The following is a 19,074-nucleotide window of genomic DNA, read 5'->3' on the forward strand; positions in this document are numbered from 1 at the left end:
GTGTGTGTGTGTAGCTTTGCCATGAGCTCTCTTTTGTAAAGTAGTAGTGTACTCTACATATGGTAAACAGGCTAGCTAGAGGATCAGCTATATTATTGTTCCATCTTTTGTTTTAGAAGAGGATCAATGACATCACAGGGTGATGTCTTGACTTTCCACTGAGTTGGATTTAAGTGAGGCAGTTATACAATGTCAGTAGAATCACTCTCTCTTCCAGAGTCAATGAAGTCCAGTGGTAAGACAAAAGTCAGGATGACTGGGACACAGTAGATGACCTTGTAGTTTTCCATGTCTGACCAAGTGCCAACAACTGCTTCATGGCCTTCTTGTGGTTAGGAACAACTGGTAAGGGTAGGGGTGGGAAGTCTTCACATGCCTGGAATAGACATCCCCTTAACTCATTCGTGGGTTTTAAGACCATTGATTATCCTGAATCCAGTTTAGCCTTTCTGACAAGATAGTTTTACAGGGGTGTGGCTGCCTCACATAGTACAGCTTCTTGGAGCCACAGATGAGAATATATAGCTACATAGGATATCTCTCTATAATTTAGCCAGGTCATTGTTTGTCCTTTTGCTCTTAAAGAGGACCATGGCATCAGGAAGGTGATGTCATGAAGTGAATTGGATTTAAGTGAGGAAGGGTCGTGCAAAGATAACAACCTCCCTTTCTCCTCTGGAGCCATCTGGGTCCAGTGGCCAGATATAGATCAGGAGGACTGGAGATGGCGATTATGCATAATAGAAGCATCATATTTTGCACAGTTGTTGTGAACATCACATGAGTGTTAGATACAATTTCATTGGCCTAAGAAGGGGATGCTCCTTCTACCAAAGCAGGTCTCTATCTTCTCTGCAACTTATAGACTTGTCTAGGGCCCCTAGTGGTCAAGTGACTTTCCCAGGGTCACCAGGCCAGTATCTGTCAGAAGCAAAACTTGAAGCCTTAGCACTCTCCGAAGCATGCAACGCTACCACTTTTCGGGTTCCCCTGGTTAACTTTGGAGGTTTCAGTACCTCCTCTGAGCTTCAGTTTTCTCATCTGCCTGAATACCAGCTGTCCCCCTGAAGTCCGTCCAGGCTCTCCATTCATGGCATTTAATGGTCCCTAGCACTCTTTCTCACCTCTCTCTAGCCCGGCCGATTTCTAACGCCTAGCCCAGAGGGCCCTCGCGGGGCTCAGTTTCGGGGCTCCAGGACATCCCTTCTACGCTCCCTTGGTAGCGCACATAAGCTAGTCGAATCCCTTTGGAGGGCGGGGACGGGGACAGGGGGTGGGGATTAGCGGTGCCCCTTCTCCCTAAAGCCGGACAGCTGTCACTGCCTCAGAAGCCTCCTCCCACCGAGGGGCCCCGGGGAGGAGCGCAGCGCAACGGTCTAGAAAAGTTGGAGTGCGCGGACGGGGCGGGGCAGCAGCCTGGGCCCAGCTGTAGGAGCAGTCCCAGGACCCGGCGCAGCTGTATCCCGTGCAGCAGCCCGGGCCGGGCCGCCCGGGCAGCCCGCCTTCGCGGTTGGCAGAACTCCTCTGGGGCGGAGGGCGTGGGCTTCTCCGCGGCCCGTCCGCCCGGATTTGGGACGAGGGCGGGGACTGGGCCAGGGGCGGCCCCGGCTCCCTTTGTCCTGCGGCAGAGCTCCTCCCGGGCCCGAGGAGAAGCCGGGCTCGGCTGGGCTGGGCTGTCCTAAGCTACGCTGCTGCGCCTGGGCTGAGCTGAGCTGAGCTGAGCTTCCGAGGCCGGAGCGGAGCGGCGGCGGCGTCCCAGGCTGGCCGGGATGGGGGCCCGTGGCCGTCCGCTCTGCTTTTGGCTTTGGCTCTGGTTGCTGCGGGGCCCCGGAGGGCCACTGACCGCCGGGCCGACCCGAGCCCAAGCCGAGGAGCAACCCTCCTGCAGCGGCGCCTTTGACCTCTACTTCGTGCTGGACAAGTCAGTGCCAACGCCAATGCCATTGCCAATGTCAATGCCGCTGCGGTTCGGAGGCGGGGGGGGCGGGGGAGCTGGGGAGAGGTGCGGGGAGCGGTTTGCGCGTGGTCAAGTGTGCGTGAATGAGTGCTGCGATGCAAACGGACTGTTGCATTTTCCTGGATGCTCTCTTAACTGCCTCTGTTAGTCCTAAGTGCTCTCCGGGTCTATGGAGGGCGGGGCAGGGAGCAGTACTTGGCCGGGTCGGTTCTGCCACCTTATCCTGGGGCCAACTTTCTGACCCTGAGATCATTGGGAAAGTGTGGGGTGCTCTTTGGCTGACCTATTGGGTCTCCTTGCCAGCAAGCGTGGAGTCAAGGTGGGGGTGGGGTGGGGACTCTCCGCTTCCTCCCTTCCTGGTACAACCCCTTAAAGTTGATCAGTTTGTAAATTCTTAGCACGGAATCTTCTCTAGAGATACATTAAAATCCAAACCCAAAGTGTTTCTCGTCTCCTAGAGAAGAAGCAAGAAGATAGATGGGTTGATAAGAGATAAAAGGGACCCGGGTCAGTACCGTTACTGGACAAGTCTGTCTGCTGGGAAGAGGAACTAGCAAGTTTCTCCCCACTTATCAAATCCCCTGCTAAGCACCCAAGGGAAAAGTCCCTCACAAATTGAAAGGCTGGGGTTTTGAAGCAACAACCAATTTGAAATGTCAACATGACAAACCTATGTTTTGATTTCTTCAAGGTCACATTCTAACTGGTTCAATTTGTATATTTTCAGATCTGGAAGCGTTGCACAAAACTGGATTGAGATCTACGATTTTGTTAAACAGCTTACTGAAAGATTTGTGAGGTATTTCCATTTCCCTCTCTCCAAAGAAAATAGAAATAGAAAGTTGCTGGAAAGAAATAGTTAAAAGGATGTGCGAAGTAGAACTTTATCTAAAGGAATCGATGACAACCCTCTTTCAGAATATTTATTTATATTGATTTCCAGAATCCTTAAGACATATTTGAACTGGATCCACTGATCACTTTCCCTGACGTTCACTAAAGAGATGGAGAGGGAAAACGAAATCAGTTTATCAATGCTTTTTATTAAGATTTAATGGGTCTTTGGTTGTTCAAGATTTTCCACTGGGTATCAGAAACTTGGCTAAGACTTTTGTAGCAGCATCTTCAATGCTACCTCAAATGTCTTTTCCTTTCCTAGTTTCCCTTTGTTTTATATTTCATTTACATGTTTTAAAATATTTTATCATTTAATACTTTCTTTTATCCAGTTTTTAGCATATTAGAGTTTCTAGATTAAAAGAAAAAGAATGTTGAAACATGTGTTGCTAAACAAATACCAAAAAAGGCCCTTTTTTTTGTGTCTGTTGAAAGAAAAGATTTATGTTTACTTAATGTGTGGGTGTGTTTAACTCTTAAAATTTAACTCCTCTGTATATGCCAGTAAACTGCACTTGTAAGGAATGACTTCTATAATAAGCATTGCTATTAAACTCAGCTTATTCTTTAGCTAAAATGTAGTTGCCTTTAAAGAAGGTAACTTCCTAGTACCATTCCTTCTTTAAAAGTAACCAACAAAACATATTTGATTTGGTTAGGTTTTCCCCCCACCCACTACTATGTTAAGTAAAATGCAATAGGCAGCTGGAACTTTAACCATCTAATGGAAAGGACATGAAGAGGAGCTGTATCATTAAATATTACTTCCTTCATTCTTGTTAGTCCAAATGTTTTCTGTAAAGCAGGCTTGGATGATCAAAACATTTTGAAAGTCATTTTGCAAGTAACTTCAAACAATCTGTAGAAGCCTAGGAAATCTATGCTTTCAGTTATTGGCAGCAGATCAGCCTGTCCCTGTTAAACAATGTATGCTTGTTGCTTGTCCATGAAAAGTCTTCCACACTTCTGCTTTGGAAAGCCAAACTTAATACTTTTTTTTAAATCAATTTCTGGAATACAATAAGGTGGCCTTGTGGAAATGCTTGAGAAAATAAAATAAATGGATATTTCTTTCAAAAAAGAAATCTAAAAAACAGGTCTATTGACTCATGTGAAAGGGACAAGGGACAGTTCCTGGGATCATAGATGTAGAACTAGCAGGGACCTCGGGACCTAGAAGGGAGCAAGAACGTGATCTAGTCCGAAACTGTCATTTTCAGATGAGGAAACTGGGGCCCTGGGAGCATCAATGACTTACTCAAAGTAATCCAGACAAGGAAACAATAGAAGCAAAATTTAAGCTCTGACTGCAAATCCAACATTCTTTCAATTGTACCGGACCTGATTCTATTCCATAATAATAACAGATTTGTTTAGTACTCTAAACAGGAAGAGCATTTTCCTTCCCATTAGCCTGGGAGGATTAAAATTCAAGACTTCTGCCTCCAAATCTAATATTTTCCACCATAGCAAGCTTTGATCCCCTTTAAGGAGCAGCCAAAAGTAAGCACCCGAGGAAAGGATTGAATGAGAATCAGACCACTTCAATCTAATCCCCAGTCTTCTTCAAAACATGCAACTGAGGTGCCACCTTCTAAATAAGGGCTTTCCAAATCTCCCCAGTTTTTTTTTAGCGTTCTTCCTCTTGAAATGACGTCAGATATACTTTGTAGTAACTTAACATATGTGTTGCAACACCTGGAATCAGAGGACCTGTATTTGAATCCCACTTCTAAAATGTATCACACATTGGCCCAATTAATTGCTTAATATCTGGGCATCAATTTCTTCATCTCCAAATGAGGGGTTGGACTATATCGCTTCTAAGGTGTCTTTCAGTTTTAAATCGATGATCTTATGTTGTATCCCTCCCTCCCCTCACAATAAAATGAAAGTTCTTTGAAGGGAACATCTTTTTTTTTTGGTCATTGTATTCCTAATGCCCAGCACTGTGTCCTTACTTGCAATAACTGCTTGTTGAATTGAAATGAATACTTTTTGTAAGAGGATGTTCTTTTCTGGTTTGAATTGGTCTGGAAATCAAACATAGAGTCTTTTATGCAATAGTCACTTCCTTAGCTCTAACTTTCTGTTGTAGAAAGGGGATGGGAACAGACTATACTAAAGAGATAAAAGATTGCTGAAGGGCATATCTTAATAATTAAAATGAGTTATTGAATCAGTTCACCACTTCCGATTTTCAGTAATGGTTTCATGGAGTCTCTCAGACGTAAGAATCATTCTATGAAATGTGGTTCCTATTGTTGGCTAGATGTAATTGACAGCAAGAATTGTTTCCTATGGGAAGCATAATTGCTGGGGATCATGAAGACTGGAAGAGTGTAATTAAAAATGTGTTTTGCACTTTTCTCTCATATTTTTCATTGTAGTATTTAAATGTTGGATTTCAATGTTCACTTGAATGTGAACAATTCAGGGAGGATTTTGTGAGGGTATTTGTTAGCATTTTAACAGTTTAGTCCAATTTGTTGGTCAGGGTTGAGTATTACTGGTAATAATTTGTCAGATGAAACAGACAGATTATTGTTAAAAGAACTCAGAGAAGAAAGAATTTCCTGCAAAAGAATTTGATGTTGGCTTGGAATTTTTTCTGGTGTAATATATTTCTGAGTTCAAGACTATGTGTCATAGAGAAATACTGGTTACAGAGAAAAATAAAACCACATAACTTAGGTAATGATAGTAACACAGTTTAAAAGTATACTTGGGGGAAGGGGAAGGATATAGGGTTGGGAGTCATCCATAGAGAGACTTCTCTACTGACAGAATTCAGCAACTCTCTAGACCTTAGACTCTTAGAGATTTGCCTGGGGCCACTGGGAGGTTGAGTGACTGTGAGCTAGCTCATGGTTAGGCAGCTAGTACATGTCAGAGGCAAGCCTTGAACCCACATCTTCCTGTTTTTAAGTCTAGTGCCATGTCTCTTCAATGTCCATTTACAAGACCCAAATCATTCAAGAAAGCATGTTTAAATGTAAATAGGTATATATATACATATATATATACATATATGCATATATGTATACACCCACTGTGAATGTCTGTACTATATTATTACCTCTTTTTCAAATATCTAACCATCTGTATTCTTATTTTTCAGCCCTCGAATGAGATTATCTTTCATAGTGTTTTCTTCCCAAGCGACCACTATTTTGCCATTAACAGGAGACAGGTTAGTATACTACCATTTCACTAGAAATCTTTTTAGTAAGGAATGATCTTAGTAGAATGATTGATGTCTCTAAATAATAATGTAAGTCTCTCAATGGAGTCAAGAAAATGTACACTCATGCCAATTATCTGTACTAATGGAGAAGAAAAGAAGTATGGATGATAATGAAATAACAAATAATCTCAAAATCATGTATTTAGTTTTGGAATTTTGTCTGAGATGTTGTATCATTGGCTATTTTTCCTTTCCTGTATCTTACCCTGTCTTGTCACACACACACACACACAGATGCACACGCAGACGACAACCCCCATGTACTCCTTAGTCATACCTTTCCTCTTTTCTCCTTAAAAAACCAGTAAACCAGACCCAGAAGGATGTTGGTAGAAACCAATCCATAGGTCATTTTGGATAATCCATTGTTAATCTAAACCAAATAGGTAATAAATTTTGAGCTAATTGAGTTGATTGCAATCATTTCAGAAAAAAAGATTGTGAATCAGTGAACATTATCTTACATTTAACCCAACTTATGCTGGTTGTAATCTTATTTATGTGTATGATACATTAGGAAGAGCTTAGTTGCTATTTTTAAAAAGTACAAGGAAAAATTCTGCATGACATTTAAAAGGTATGACTTTGATATAAACCATAGGCATAAGTTTTTTTTTTACTTCATTATGTTTCCAGGCCAATTGATCCATTTGAAGCATTCTAGAATTGGTTATTCATATTCTTTGAGTTCAAAATGTGTTTATAATACACTTTTCTATATGACTCATTAACTTATTAGTATAGCTTTATTTTTATTTTTTAACTTTTATATTACCATAATTTTCTCAATCAACAAGCATTTGTCTTCTCACCCTCCCACATCCCACCTCTTCCCAACAGAACAACAAAAATAGAAAAAGAAAATCCTTTTAACAAATGTGTGCCATCAAACCAAATTCCCACATTGGCCATAGCCAAAAAAAATCTGTCTCATTCTGCATTATGAGTTCCTCATTGTCAGGAGATGGGTAGAATGTTTCATCTTCTGACTTCTGGTATTGTGTTTGGTCAATATATTGATCAGAATTTTCAAGTCTTTCAAAGTTGTCTTTTTTAAAAATTGTGTTGGTCTTATATAAATTGTTCTCTTAGTTCTACTCAATTCAGCCTACTTCAGTTTGTATAGATCTTCCCAAGATTTCTCTGAAAATATATATTTTGTTTTTTCTCATGGCACAATAATAGAACATTCCATTCATCTATCATCATTTGTTCAGTCATTCCTAATTGGTGGGTACTTTTCTTTCTAGATGTTTGCTTTTAGAGAAAGAGCTGCTATAAACATTTCTTTGTTCTTTGATCTCTTTTGGGATATCAGCCTACAAGGAGCAGTTTCTCTGGGGCAATTCATAACTTCATCAGCCTTTTCTTAGTTTTTCTGTTTTCCCGTAACCTCTCTAGCAATTGTTATCGTTCTTTGTCACTTTGCTAACCTGAATGGTGTGAGGTGGAAACTCAGAGTGGCTGTAATTCGCATTTCTCTATTGTACATTTGTAGTGGTTTTTTCATATGGTTGTAGATATCTTTGGAACATATTCTTCGTTAATATTCTTTGACTACTTTTGGGGGAATGTCTTTTTCTTATAAATTTGTATCAGTTCTTTAAGTATGCGTGTTTGTTTATACACCCAATGTGAGACCTTACATACACATATGATATAAGAAACTTACCGTAAATATTTTCCCCAGTTACCTGTTTACTATATAATTTTAACTACATTGGTTTTCTTTGTGCAAAAAATTTCTTGGGTTTATATAATCCAAAATCTTCATTTTGTCACTTATGATTCTTTAAGTATCTTGTTTGGTCACAAACTCTTCTCCTATTTGTAGATCTGAAAAGTAATTTCTTCCTTGATTCTCTAATTTGCTTAAATTGTCACCTTTTAAGTCTAAGCGATGTAGCCATTTGAAGTTTATTTTGTTAAATTATGTGAAAGATTTGTGTAGTTGTAGAGGGACAATTTCCTAACCTGCAGGCTCAATGAAGAAAGGCATGTACATTCCAATTTGGACAGTATAAATGTCCTTGAAAAAAATGCATGTACATAAAATTTTTAATAGATTGATTTTTTTCAAAACATTCCAAGGAAGATTAATGGATAAAATAAACCCTGGAGTGGAACTTTGTATGGACCAAAGACTCATGTTTTAATACACCATCAGCCATTCCTGAATTTATCTATTTTGTTTTTACAAAGTAGGTGCTTGTCTTACCATGGACAAAGAACTTCTGCTGGTTTGCATGGTGCCCAAATCCTCAAGCTCTTGCCCTGGTACTCTGTCATTATATTGCCTTTCAGATTTCTTGGGACTATAGGTGCTCCCTGGTATTGGTCAGTCCATCTTAAATGAAAATTTAATTCATCTTTTGACTTGCATTCTAGGTCCTTATGTGAAGCCACTCTTTACAATTTTGACACAGTATAAATGGTAGGGAATTTAGACAATAACATAGAAGCCCTTATATTTATAACTTGCTAGAAGAAAACTACTACATAGCTTTAGAAACTTTGTTTTTTGCAAATTCTTAACTTCTACTTATAAAGAAACTGAGTGCAAAGAGAAACAATACTGATTAAATAGATCAGATTTAATCATTTCAGTTCTATAACTGGTATTTCTCAAGTGCTTTTTCAGATACAAGAAGCACTATTTTTACATTTCGCAATATAGCTACAGATAGTCAATAAAGACAAAGCAAAGTTAAGAAACTATAAATCCTTGTGGCAGGCCTTTGTCTCCCATCATGAATCAGTATACCATTGTCTGCTACAGAAGTACTCAAAATATCATATTAAACATAGAAAGAAGCCATAAGGAATGATATTTATATCATTTAGTAGTGTTTCAAATTCTATTCTCAGATATCTCCATTTGAATGTCCATATTTAGTGGGTGTTGGAAAGACCCTCATAAGAATTTGAGGTTATTGCCTGCACGGCAGTCCTTTTTAGCAACATTTTAATATAATTTTAGAAGTGATGAATTCTGTTTAGTACCTTTCAAATTTCCTTACCTTCTTTTCCTCCCTTTGCCCCTCTCCTGTACCAGCTCTAGCTAGGTAAGTGAGGCTACTTTTCCAACTCTTTGTCTCATAATATTCAACTAAACCAAGAGTGGGGAACTAACAGTCTTAAGGCCACACTGAAATTGGACTCAGCCAAAAGGCCACACTTAAGGACCTAGAAGGCCACATGTGGTCTTAAGGCAGTCAGTTCCCCACCCCTGGACTAAGCAGCAACACTAAACAAGTTCATAGATTCGAGATTCTCTTCTAATTTGTCTGACTTAAGCCCAGTGATTTAGGCCAACAGTTCTCAGAGTGGACATCTGCCAGACTCTCTCAGGATGTTTATGGGATCAAAACTATTTTCATAATAATACTAAAATGTTATCTTTCTCCCTCAGCCCACACCTCTTCTGAACTTCTCTATTTCTGTCATACAATTACATCAGAGCTAAAATCTTAGTATTCACCCTTCACTCTTACTCATCTCTCTTCTCTAATCAGTCACCAGATCTTGTTGCTTCTACCTCCACATTTCTTGTAGCTGATCTCCTTTCTGCATACATGGTCCCCATCCTAGTTCAGTTTCACATTACCTCTGGCTGAGGTACAGTTAATGCTTTAAGTGTTTCCCTACATCAAACCATCTTTCTGAAAGTTTAGGTCTGATTGTGTCATTTGTCTACTCAATAAACTTCCCTCCCTTTTTATTGCCTTGAGCATCAAATATCAACTCTGGTGTTTGGTGTTTAAAGCCCCAACCTGCCTTTCCAAGTCTTGCTACGCATTAGTTAAGTTCCTACCCTCCACATTTCAGGTAGAGTGCCTTTCTTCTTCCTCACAAACAGATACTTTATTTGCCATCTTTGTGTCTGTGCATTAGGTGGAACTTACTTCCACTTCACCTTCGCCTCTTAGAAACCTTTGTTTCCTTCCAAAAGCAGCTAAATTTATGCAACATTCAGTTTCAACAGTTAGTTCTATCCTCTTTGCTCCTCCCTTTGTTTCCTGCTCCCTCTCTTACCCCTACCCCCTGTCACCACACATATCATTAACATCACTGCTTGAACTGGGGAGAGGCCCTACTGTATTTGTAGACTAGCTGCCTTTCCCTAGATAAACTGTGAAATTTATAAACTCATGCTACTGGTGACAGGCATGACTTGTTTTGCTTCCATGGTTATGCAGCAGCAAAAGAAGCCACAGATGCAGGATCTTACCATGTTAACAGTTCTGTAAACAGTGAAGCCCTATGCAGGTATTTCACCACTTAGCTTTGTGGAAAAGCTTCTAAAGAATGACCAGTGGAAGACCCATCCACTTCTCCTCCTATTGCATTAATCTACAATATTTCATTTTAGTTGAATAGGATGCAAACATGAATTTCATTCCAAAAAGGATGTCATAATGATGAAAACTCAAAAGAACCCTTCAGTGGTTGATGCAATATTAAGTTCTGACTGTGCCAAGAGTTAAAAGCAAAGAATTCTTGCTAAGTGGAATTACCTTCAAGATGATCTGCCCATTGGCTCTGACTTACATTTTTGTTAAGTTTCTCTAGAATCAGTGATGGAAGTACACTTTACGTACTGATGATGTCTGGTCATAAGATGTATTGGTGAACTGACTAAGGAAGGTTATTTTTACATTGTGAAATCCGTTTATGTAAACTTGAATTTCAGTTGTCTTTTTTTTTCCCCTCTTTTGGCAGCAAAACATTAGTGCTTGAGGACACGCTGCCACTCATTTCTGGCAAGCACCAAATATTTGGTTTATAATCTGCATTCAGACATAGTCAGTTTCAAGTTGTTTCTGTAGATGCTGAACATAAATATTTAGATAAAACAAAATCCTACTGTATGTAATTGACTACTTCATCTGTGGAATAATGAATTTCTTCTTTTGTGGATTGTACTATTTAATGAACAAGTATTTGTCCTGTACTAGGGAGTGCATTATGATAGATTTTGGTGGATAACTGGAAGGAAGACAGAAGAAATAAAACATGGTCTCTCTGATTAGGAACTTAATATGAGGATAGGAAAAAGCAAAAAACAAAACAAACGAAAAACAAAAAACAACCCAGCAATTTGCAGAGAAGTTTCAGAGTGGAATATCAATAATGGCAAAATGATATCCTGAAGTAGAAGGTGAATAGAGAGAGGCTACAGTTACATAGAACCTTGATGGGGAGTTAGGGAAGGACTTAATGTAGAGAATAAAGTTTTAGGTCCACCTTAGTAGAAGTCTGCTACTTACTATCTGTGTTACTTGGATAACTCACTTAACCACATTTCCATTTCCTGCTTTGTAAAATGAAGAAGTTGTGGAGTACGTGATCTCTTAAATTTAACTCTGAATCTGATGATATTGTGTGTGTGTGTGTGTGTGTGTGTGTGTAATTAGAGAAAGTCAAAAGAAATTAGAAAGTTAACTTCATAGAACAGAATAGACTTTGGAATCAGCTTCTGTACATCTTCGGTGGAGAGAGGATGACAAGGGAGGTTTGCACTTCTCAGTCTTGTATTTGTTCCCCCAAATTGAGCATCAGCAGCCATTCTCCCATTCTTCCTGTGCTCAGTGTTCTAGGAGCATCCAAACTGCTGTACTCAGAGCTCAGTCAGTATCCTACATGTTGTTTGGATACCCTTGAAACTACTTTGCCCTGATGCTTAGCTTCCCATTCTCCGCTTTCCCTCTTCAGTTACCATTCCATCTCCTCCTCTCTTGAAATGTGTTTAGCCTCTGCTGTCACCCCTACATCCTGTTCCTGCTTCTGCCTCAGGACTCACTGAGCAAACTCCTGGTGCTGCAGCTAGATTTGATTGTTCTGTGCTATTTCTACTTCCTCCACACATATAGATACAACAGATTCAGTCCACAGATCATTTGTAATGAAAATAGATTATTTTAGAAATGTTGGAAAATCTATGTCATCTTTTATGTATTTGTTCTCTCTTTAGTTACCATCAGGACTGTTCTGATGTAGTTGTCCAGCACTCCAACTTTTTCTGCAGATTAATTTTCTTCTTCAATGCTTTTGATTAAAAAAATTGGATGGGCTACTGCTCATAAATCATCTTCATGGGTGTCTTTTTGCTTAGAGTTATAGTTAGGGAGTTAAGAAGATTGAGTTTGCTATGAAACGTTTTTTTGTTGGCTTTGACTATATGATAATTTTTGGCGACTTTCCTCAATTATTTTTGGAGATCTAACTGTTAAAATCCTTTATTCACCTCTTCAAGTAGAGCCTGTGAGCTGTGGGCCCCTAAATGGTGCAGTGGGTAGTGTGTTGGGCTTAGAATCAGGAAATCTAGCCTCAGACACTTACTAGCTGTGTGTCCCTGGCCAAGTACTTCACCTTTGTTTGCCTCAGTTTTCTTGTTTGCAAAATGAGAATAAAAATACCATCTGCCTCCCAAGGTTGTTGTGAAGATCTAATGAGACAATAATTGTAAAGCACAGTGCCTGGCACATAGTAAACAGTAAATAAATGTTTTTGTTCTTTTCAGTTTAGCTATAAATTATTTATACCTTCCTGTTTCATTTATACATCAATATGGAAGTGGTTCTTTTTTGTGATAGTGTATCAACTCATTCACTGGTCATTGGTAAAGGTACTAAAAGTTGAATCAATGCTTATATATATTAAAGGGAAAAAACCCACCATGATACTTAACGCTCTTTGCTTTTTTTTCTGCCCTTCTGCCACCATCACTGTTGAGGCTGCAGATATCACAGAACTTTGAGCCTTTTATAGTTTTTCTTTGTTTCATATGTTGTGATCCCCTGGTTGGCAGCTTGATGATTGATGAGCCTCTCAGTACTCAGTTATAATGCTCTTCAGATAGTAAATACTGTCTGTGGCCAGGGCTTCTAACTCTGTAGAGCCTTCTAGAGTGTTCCTTTGGCCTAGCCTTTGAAAAGCAGAGTGGTAGATATGAAATAAGGAAGACTGGGTCTCCAGTTCTGTGTCTGGCATTTGCTAGCTCTATAACTGTGGGGCAAGTCACTTGTTCTCTAAATCCTAGTTAGTTTATTTGTAAAATGAGGATAATAAAAAGGTAGCACATCAAATCATGTGCCTTTAAGATATGCAAGTCTACAATCTGAAAAAAACAAAACACTAAGTACTAGCAAGGAGAACATTGCCTCCATATCTCTGAGACCATAAGAGACAATTGGGGAGTGAAGGAGGTTAGGGAAATATTCCCCTCATGGGGACAAAGGGAAAGTGACATTTTTCCTGGTGGACCCCCAGCTGCCATAGCCCTCTTTGCTATTCCCTCTACCTTTTCCTTGCTTTATCTTCTGTGATTCTTTTTATCCCTTGGTCATGTTTCATCCTCAGCTCTTCCTTCCTCCACAGATCTGAAAGGCAAATTCTTCCCTTTTTTAAGCCATATATCCTGATGAGCTGCTCTGGAATTTAGAGAATTGTCAAGGCCCTAAGAGCTTAAATGACTTGTCTAGGTCTTCAATCTTTAACCTTGTTTGGGTCAAGGACTTCTTTGCCAAGCTAGCGAAACCTATGAACCCCTTTTCAGAATGTTTTAAATGCGCAATAAGTAAACAGTGAAATTTTCATAAGAAACCAATTATGTTGAAATATAGTTTTCAGATTATTAAAACAGACTCCTGACTAAGAACTCTTGCCCTTTGGTAACACAGCTATTATGTATCAGAGTCAGAACTCCAACCCAGGCCTTCCTGACTCCAAGGCCCATTCTCTCTCCATTGCACTATGGCTACCTCTTCTGTCAAGACTTTAATGTCCCATGTCTCACGGACATATAACTGTAATTTCTTCCATAATCATTATAATACTAATTTTAGAGATGAGCAAACAGTCCACATGGCTGCTTCTTAAGGTACTATATCAATGTTAATTATTATTATTATTATTATTAAATATCTATATAATTCAGCAGCTAGTACATTTATTGCAGGTGTTTGCAAATGCTAATAATAAGTTGAATATTTAGAATATATTATATAAATATTTATAAAAGCTATACAAAAATGAACAAGTTATATTTCTTTTGAAAATGTATTGTGTAGTTCAATTTATAAATTTCATTTATGTGATTTTAAAAATATATATTCACAGAACAAAAATCACTGAAGGCTTAAAAAATTTAAAAAATGTCAAGCCAGCAGGAGAGACATATATCTATGAAGGATTAAGACTGGTAAGTATGTTATATTTAAGATGATGGGAAAATGTGCTTTCTTCCTTTATCCAAAGTAAAACTTTTTTTTTCAAGGTGAAGGGAACAGACTTGTGATTTCATTGATTTAGGGAACTTCTGAAAAAAATTGAAAAGATACCACCAGATTGGATATGGACAAATATTGTCTTAATTTCCTGATTTTCAAAAAAGACAAAAAGAACAGAATCTGCAGACTCTTGGCCAGTGAGCTTGTCTTCAGTTCCTGGGGAAATTCCAAAAAGTAATATTAAGGAGATATTTGATTAATGTCTAGTTAGGGAAACAGGGGTCACAACGAACCAGCATAGCTTCTGGAATAGTTCATGCCAGACAAAGAATATGATGAATATAATTTAGCTAAATGTTAGCAATTTTTGGATAAACTTTCATAATTTTATTGTGGAGACGATAGAGAGATAATGATTGAATGCACAACTGCTTAGACAACCAAACTCCAAAAGAAGTCATCCATGGTTCAGGGTCAGCATGGCAAGAGGTATCCAGTAAAGTACCCTGGAAGTTTGTAGTTGGCCCTGTGTTATTCTAACATTTTTTCCCCAATGACTTAGAAAAAGGTCTAAGATGACATGTTCAACTTTGCAGATGCCATAAAGCAAGGAGAGAAAACTACCCCAGTGTTCAGCTCTTAGGGTCCAAAATAACCATGACAAGATGATGATCGTCCATTGGCCTGAATCTTTTTAAAACAATGAAGTTCCCTAGGGATAAATATAGTCTTGTATTTGAAATGCAAATAGGTGTTGTTTTATTCATTGTCCTTGCATTCTTAAGCACATAGTAGGTACTCAATAAATATGTGGTGATTTGTTAATACCAAAAAATATATTGCATTTATTCTGAAAAAGAGCTGGGGCTTTTAGTGGGCTTATGAGCCCAATATGCCATGTGGCAGCCAAAGTAGCTAATGCCATCTTGGTCTGCATTAAGAGGGGCATAGTGTCCAGAAATAGGGTGGTGATAATCCCAATATTGTGTTTAGTTCTGGGAACCAAAGTTTGAGGATATTGATAATCTGGAGAATTTTGTGAAGCAGGGAACCTCAGTGGTGAAGGGATTTGAGTTTGTGACATATGAGCTTGGGCTGAAGGAACTGGGCATGTTGAGCATGGAGAAGAGAGGTCTCAGTGTGGACATCATAGCTGGCTTCTAGTATTGGAAGGGCTGTCTTGTGAAGGAGCGTTTTGATGTGTTCTGTTTCAAAACAGTGGAACCAGAGGCAATAAGTGGAATTTGGAAAAAAAAAAGCTAATTTAGGTTTGGTATTTGGGGTATGTGTGGGAGACCCAAATGACCTCCTAACCATTCTCACCATGAGAGCTGTCCAAAAGTGGAATGGGTGGCCTTTAGAGGTGATGAATTTCCTCCCTGGAGGTCTTTAAGATGTGACTGGAGAACCACTTATCAGTTATTTTATAGGGACTTCTTTGTGTCGAGGTTTCTAACTTTTTGATTTGATGATTCTGTGGAACTCCCTCTACCAATATAGATCAGCACCAGTGCCTCTGGGTGCTGAGGAGTTAAATGATTTGCTCAGCATCATGTAGTCACCATGTCAAAGAAGGAGACCTGAACACAGGCTTTTCTGACTCTGGCGCTGACTGTCTATCTCAGGGGTGGGGTACCTGTGGTCTTGAGGCCACATGTGGCTCTCTAGATCCTCAAGTATGGCCCTTTGACTGAACCCAAACCTCACAGACCAAATCCCCTTAATAAAGGGATTTGTTCTGTAAAATTTGGACTCAGTCAAAGGCCACACCCAATGACCTAGAAGGCCACATGTGGCCTTGAGGCTACAAGTTCCCCATCCCTGGTATCCACTCTACCACATTACCCCTTAGGAAGGTAATAGTATTATGAATATTGTAGTTGAAAGTTACTTTGTACATAGTAGGGGCTTAAGGAATGGTTACTGAATGGATGGATGGATGGATAAAAAGTCTACTGTACTAGAAGTCAGAAGACCTAACCATGTAACCTGGCCAATGACCTAACTTCTCTGAATCTCACTTGTCAAAAGTGGAGATAGTAATACTTTTATTACCTTCCTCGTGGGGCTGGTTGTGAGGAAATCATTTCTAAATCATAAGCAATGTATAAATGTAAGTTATCCATTTTGTGATTGCTGTCACTTCTAAAGTTCAGAATATTTATTACATTGCAGAGTATTCCTTCTCTCATTGGTACCATAGGATAATTTTGAATTAGTTGTGATAATCTACGGTGGATCTAATTGTAGACTTAAATTGTGGAAGTGACAAAAAAAGTTCAGTTGGAAGAGCATTAACCCTGGAATTAGGAGAATGGGGACAGATCTACTTCTGGTGCTCACTATCTGTGTGACCTTGGCCAGATTGTTTCACTTCCCTGGGGTTTGGTTTCCTCATCTATAAAATAAGGGAGTTAGACTCTGAGGTCCCTTTCATCTCTATTTCTATGATTCTATAATCTGTGATCATTAAAGAGTTTTTCATTTTGTTAGGCACTTTATTCATAATAGCAAAACATGACACATACGCACATATGTAATAAGCATATGAAAACATATATTTATATATATACATTATATATAATGTGGTTATCTAATTAAATGTATATTAAATATATGCATCAAAAATAGAAAGGACATGATTTAAACTTTCAGCCATTTTCATTTTGATTTTGTCGAATTTTTGAGAATTCACTATAAAGGACCATTGGTAAAGAGTAAGTATTCAGTTATGAGCTGGAAATTTTTCTTTTCTTTTCATTTCCAGGCCAATGAACAAATTAAGGATGCAGGGGGCTTGAAAACCTCAAGTATAGTAATTGCACTGACTGATGGCAAGTTGGATGGCTTGGTGCCCATTTATGCAGCCAAAGAGGTGAGTCTGGAACTGAGATCCTGAAATATGTTCTGTTGCATTTTGTCATGGAGCTTTAACTGTGTAACCCAGTGTTTAAATAATGGTTTTCTTTGATAGGCAAACCTATCAAGGACCCTCGGGGCTAGAGTTTATTGTGTTGGAGTTCTTGATTTTGATCAAGCCCAGGTAAGTCTATCAGATTTATAGCTTTTTCTCAGTTCAGAGAGATGTCTCCCAGAATAACTGAATACTGAAGTATGGTGAAAACAGAATTCATGGAGATTCCTATTAAGATATTTTATCTCCTATGCCATAAATCACCGAACCCAGTGAACAGGGTCAGTGATTTAGAATGTATCCATTATTGAAGAACAAAAGAACTCAGAAATCATCCTTTCACCAACTGATGAGGCCAATCTAAAACATAAATTTGTTCATTTTGTTGTTGTTGCTGGATTTAAAATTTTTCTCCTTAAAATAAACTTTGACTCATATGGGTTTTGGAAAGAGCAGGGTTTTCCCAAATTTTCTGAGCTTTATTATCTTTTAATTTTCTTTTCCTTTTTTGAGTTTTGTAAGTTTGCACATTTGCAATAAACAAACCCAAACTTATCAATCTCAAAAGCACTTTATATTTAATTTTACAGCAAGGCTTGGCTATGACTCACATAATTTGATATGTCTGAGTCCTTCCTTAGTTTAGGGAGGGTAGTTGACCTAAATCATCTTGGTTTACAAACCAATTTTATGCCCATCTGTTGCATTCCACTCTTAATAAGTATACCATATCACTATCAGTGAATTGTGACTTTCTCTTATCTTAGAATCATGGCTTAAAACTTACTAGGCATTAAGTACATTTCTGTGCCCGCAGCCCTATCATATTTTTTTCCTACCTTTTCTTAAAGCTCGAAAAAATTGCTGATGCCAAAGATCAAGTATTCCCTGTCAAAGGAGGATTTCAAGCACTTAAAGGAATAATTAACTCTGTGAGTAATTCAACTGTGGGGAGAAAACTTTCATAATCATATGTATATTTTGAACTGGCATGAGGTGATCTGAAAAACAGTCATATTGCTTTTGTCTTGAAGAGGAGTTATATGGAAAGATCACTATTTATTGGTCATAGTTTAATACAATATTAAATTTCTGAGTTTCAGTTTGAAATGAGACTCTGATAATTAAGGCACAGTCTTTAGAGAAGTCGGTGATTTGATTTTGTGTTTTCAATTGTAAAATTTTTTGGGAGTCTTTGTTACTAATCATTGAGTATGAAACTCAAATAGAAAAGGGCCACTGCTCTGTGCACGAGTGTCCCTGCAGGCTGCATATTGAATTAGGTTTGCAATCTAATGTTATCTATGTTTTATTGTTCTTTGGTTTATTTTGTTAAATAGATCCCAATTAGCTTTTAATCTTATTGTAGTCACACTAGGCAGTGTTGTGGGGCCCTTATGGACCCGGCCATTGCTTGACACTTCTGAATCGCTAGATAGTTACATTAGATGATAGGGAGGGTAACGTGGAGAAGGTGGAATAATACTGTTTTGAACCTCAAAAGGAAAGAGTTTGTTGATAGAATGGATAAATCATTTATTAAGCTCTCACTGTATACAACTACTATGCTAAATGCTGGGTATACAAACAGAAAAGACAGTTCTTCCCCTCCAAGGGCTCGCATTTTAATGCAAAGAGGCAGAGCATGTGGAATGTTACAGCTGCAAATCATACATAAAGGTCCCATAATCCTTAAGGTGCAATGCCAAAGCACATGTTAATGCTTCTCCTTCAATGTCATTTGTCATGAGACAATGGCATCAGTTTCTGAAGTTGAACATTTTACAGTGCCAAGGACTTTGGAGGCAAGAATTTTGTTTTCTATGTC

The 19,074-nt window shown here is 38.7% G+C and overlaps 1 protein-coding gene across 1 annotated transcript in view; it reads left to right on the forward strand.

Annotated features, from left to right (window-relative positions):
• The first annotated feature begins 1,318 nt into the window (after positions 1 to 1,318).
• Positions 1,319 to 19,074, forward strand: part of ANTXR2 (ANTXR cell adhesion molecule 2) — a 207,572-nt gene continuing 189,816 nt past the window's right edge. The window contains exons 1-7 of the mRNA XM_036763092.1: positions 1,319 to 1,921; positions 2,685 to 2,756; positions 5,976 to 6,047; positions 14,223 to 14,304; positions 17,100 to 17,207; positions 17,307 to 17,375; positions 18,098 to 18,178. Of these exons, the coding sequence (XP_036618987.1) occupies positions 1,770 to 1,921; positions 2,685 to 2,756; positions 5,976 to 6,047; positions 14,223 to 14,304; positions 17,100 to 17,207; positions 17,307 to 17,375; positions 18,098 to 18,178 (636 nt within the window). The 5' untranslated portion in view covers positions 1,319 to 1,769. The remainder of the gene's footprint in view (positions 1,922 to 2,684; positions 2,757 to 5,975; positions 6,048 to 14,222; positions 14,305 to 17,099; positions 17,208 to 17,306; positions 17,376 to 18,097; positions 18,179 to 19,074) is intronic.

The sequence above is a fragment of the Trichosurus vulpecula genome, chromosome 6 (assembly GCF_011100635.1).
Source record: "Trichosurus vulpecula isolate mTriVul1 chromosome 6, mTriVul1.pri, whole genome shotgun sequence".
Taxonomy (NCBI): Eukaryota; Metazoa; Chordata; class Mammalia; order Diprotodontia; family Phalangeridae; genus Trichosurus; species Trichosurus vulpecula.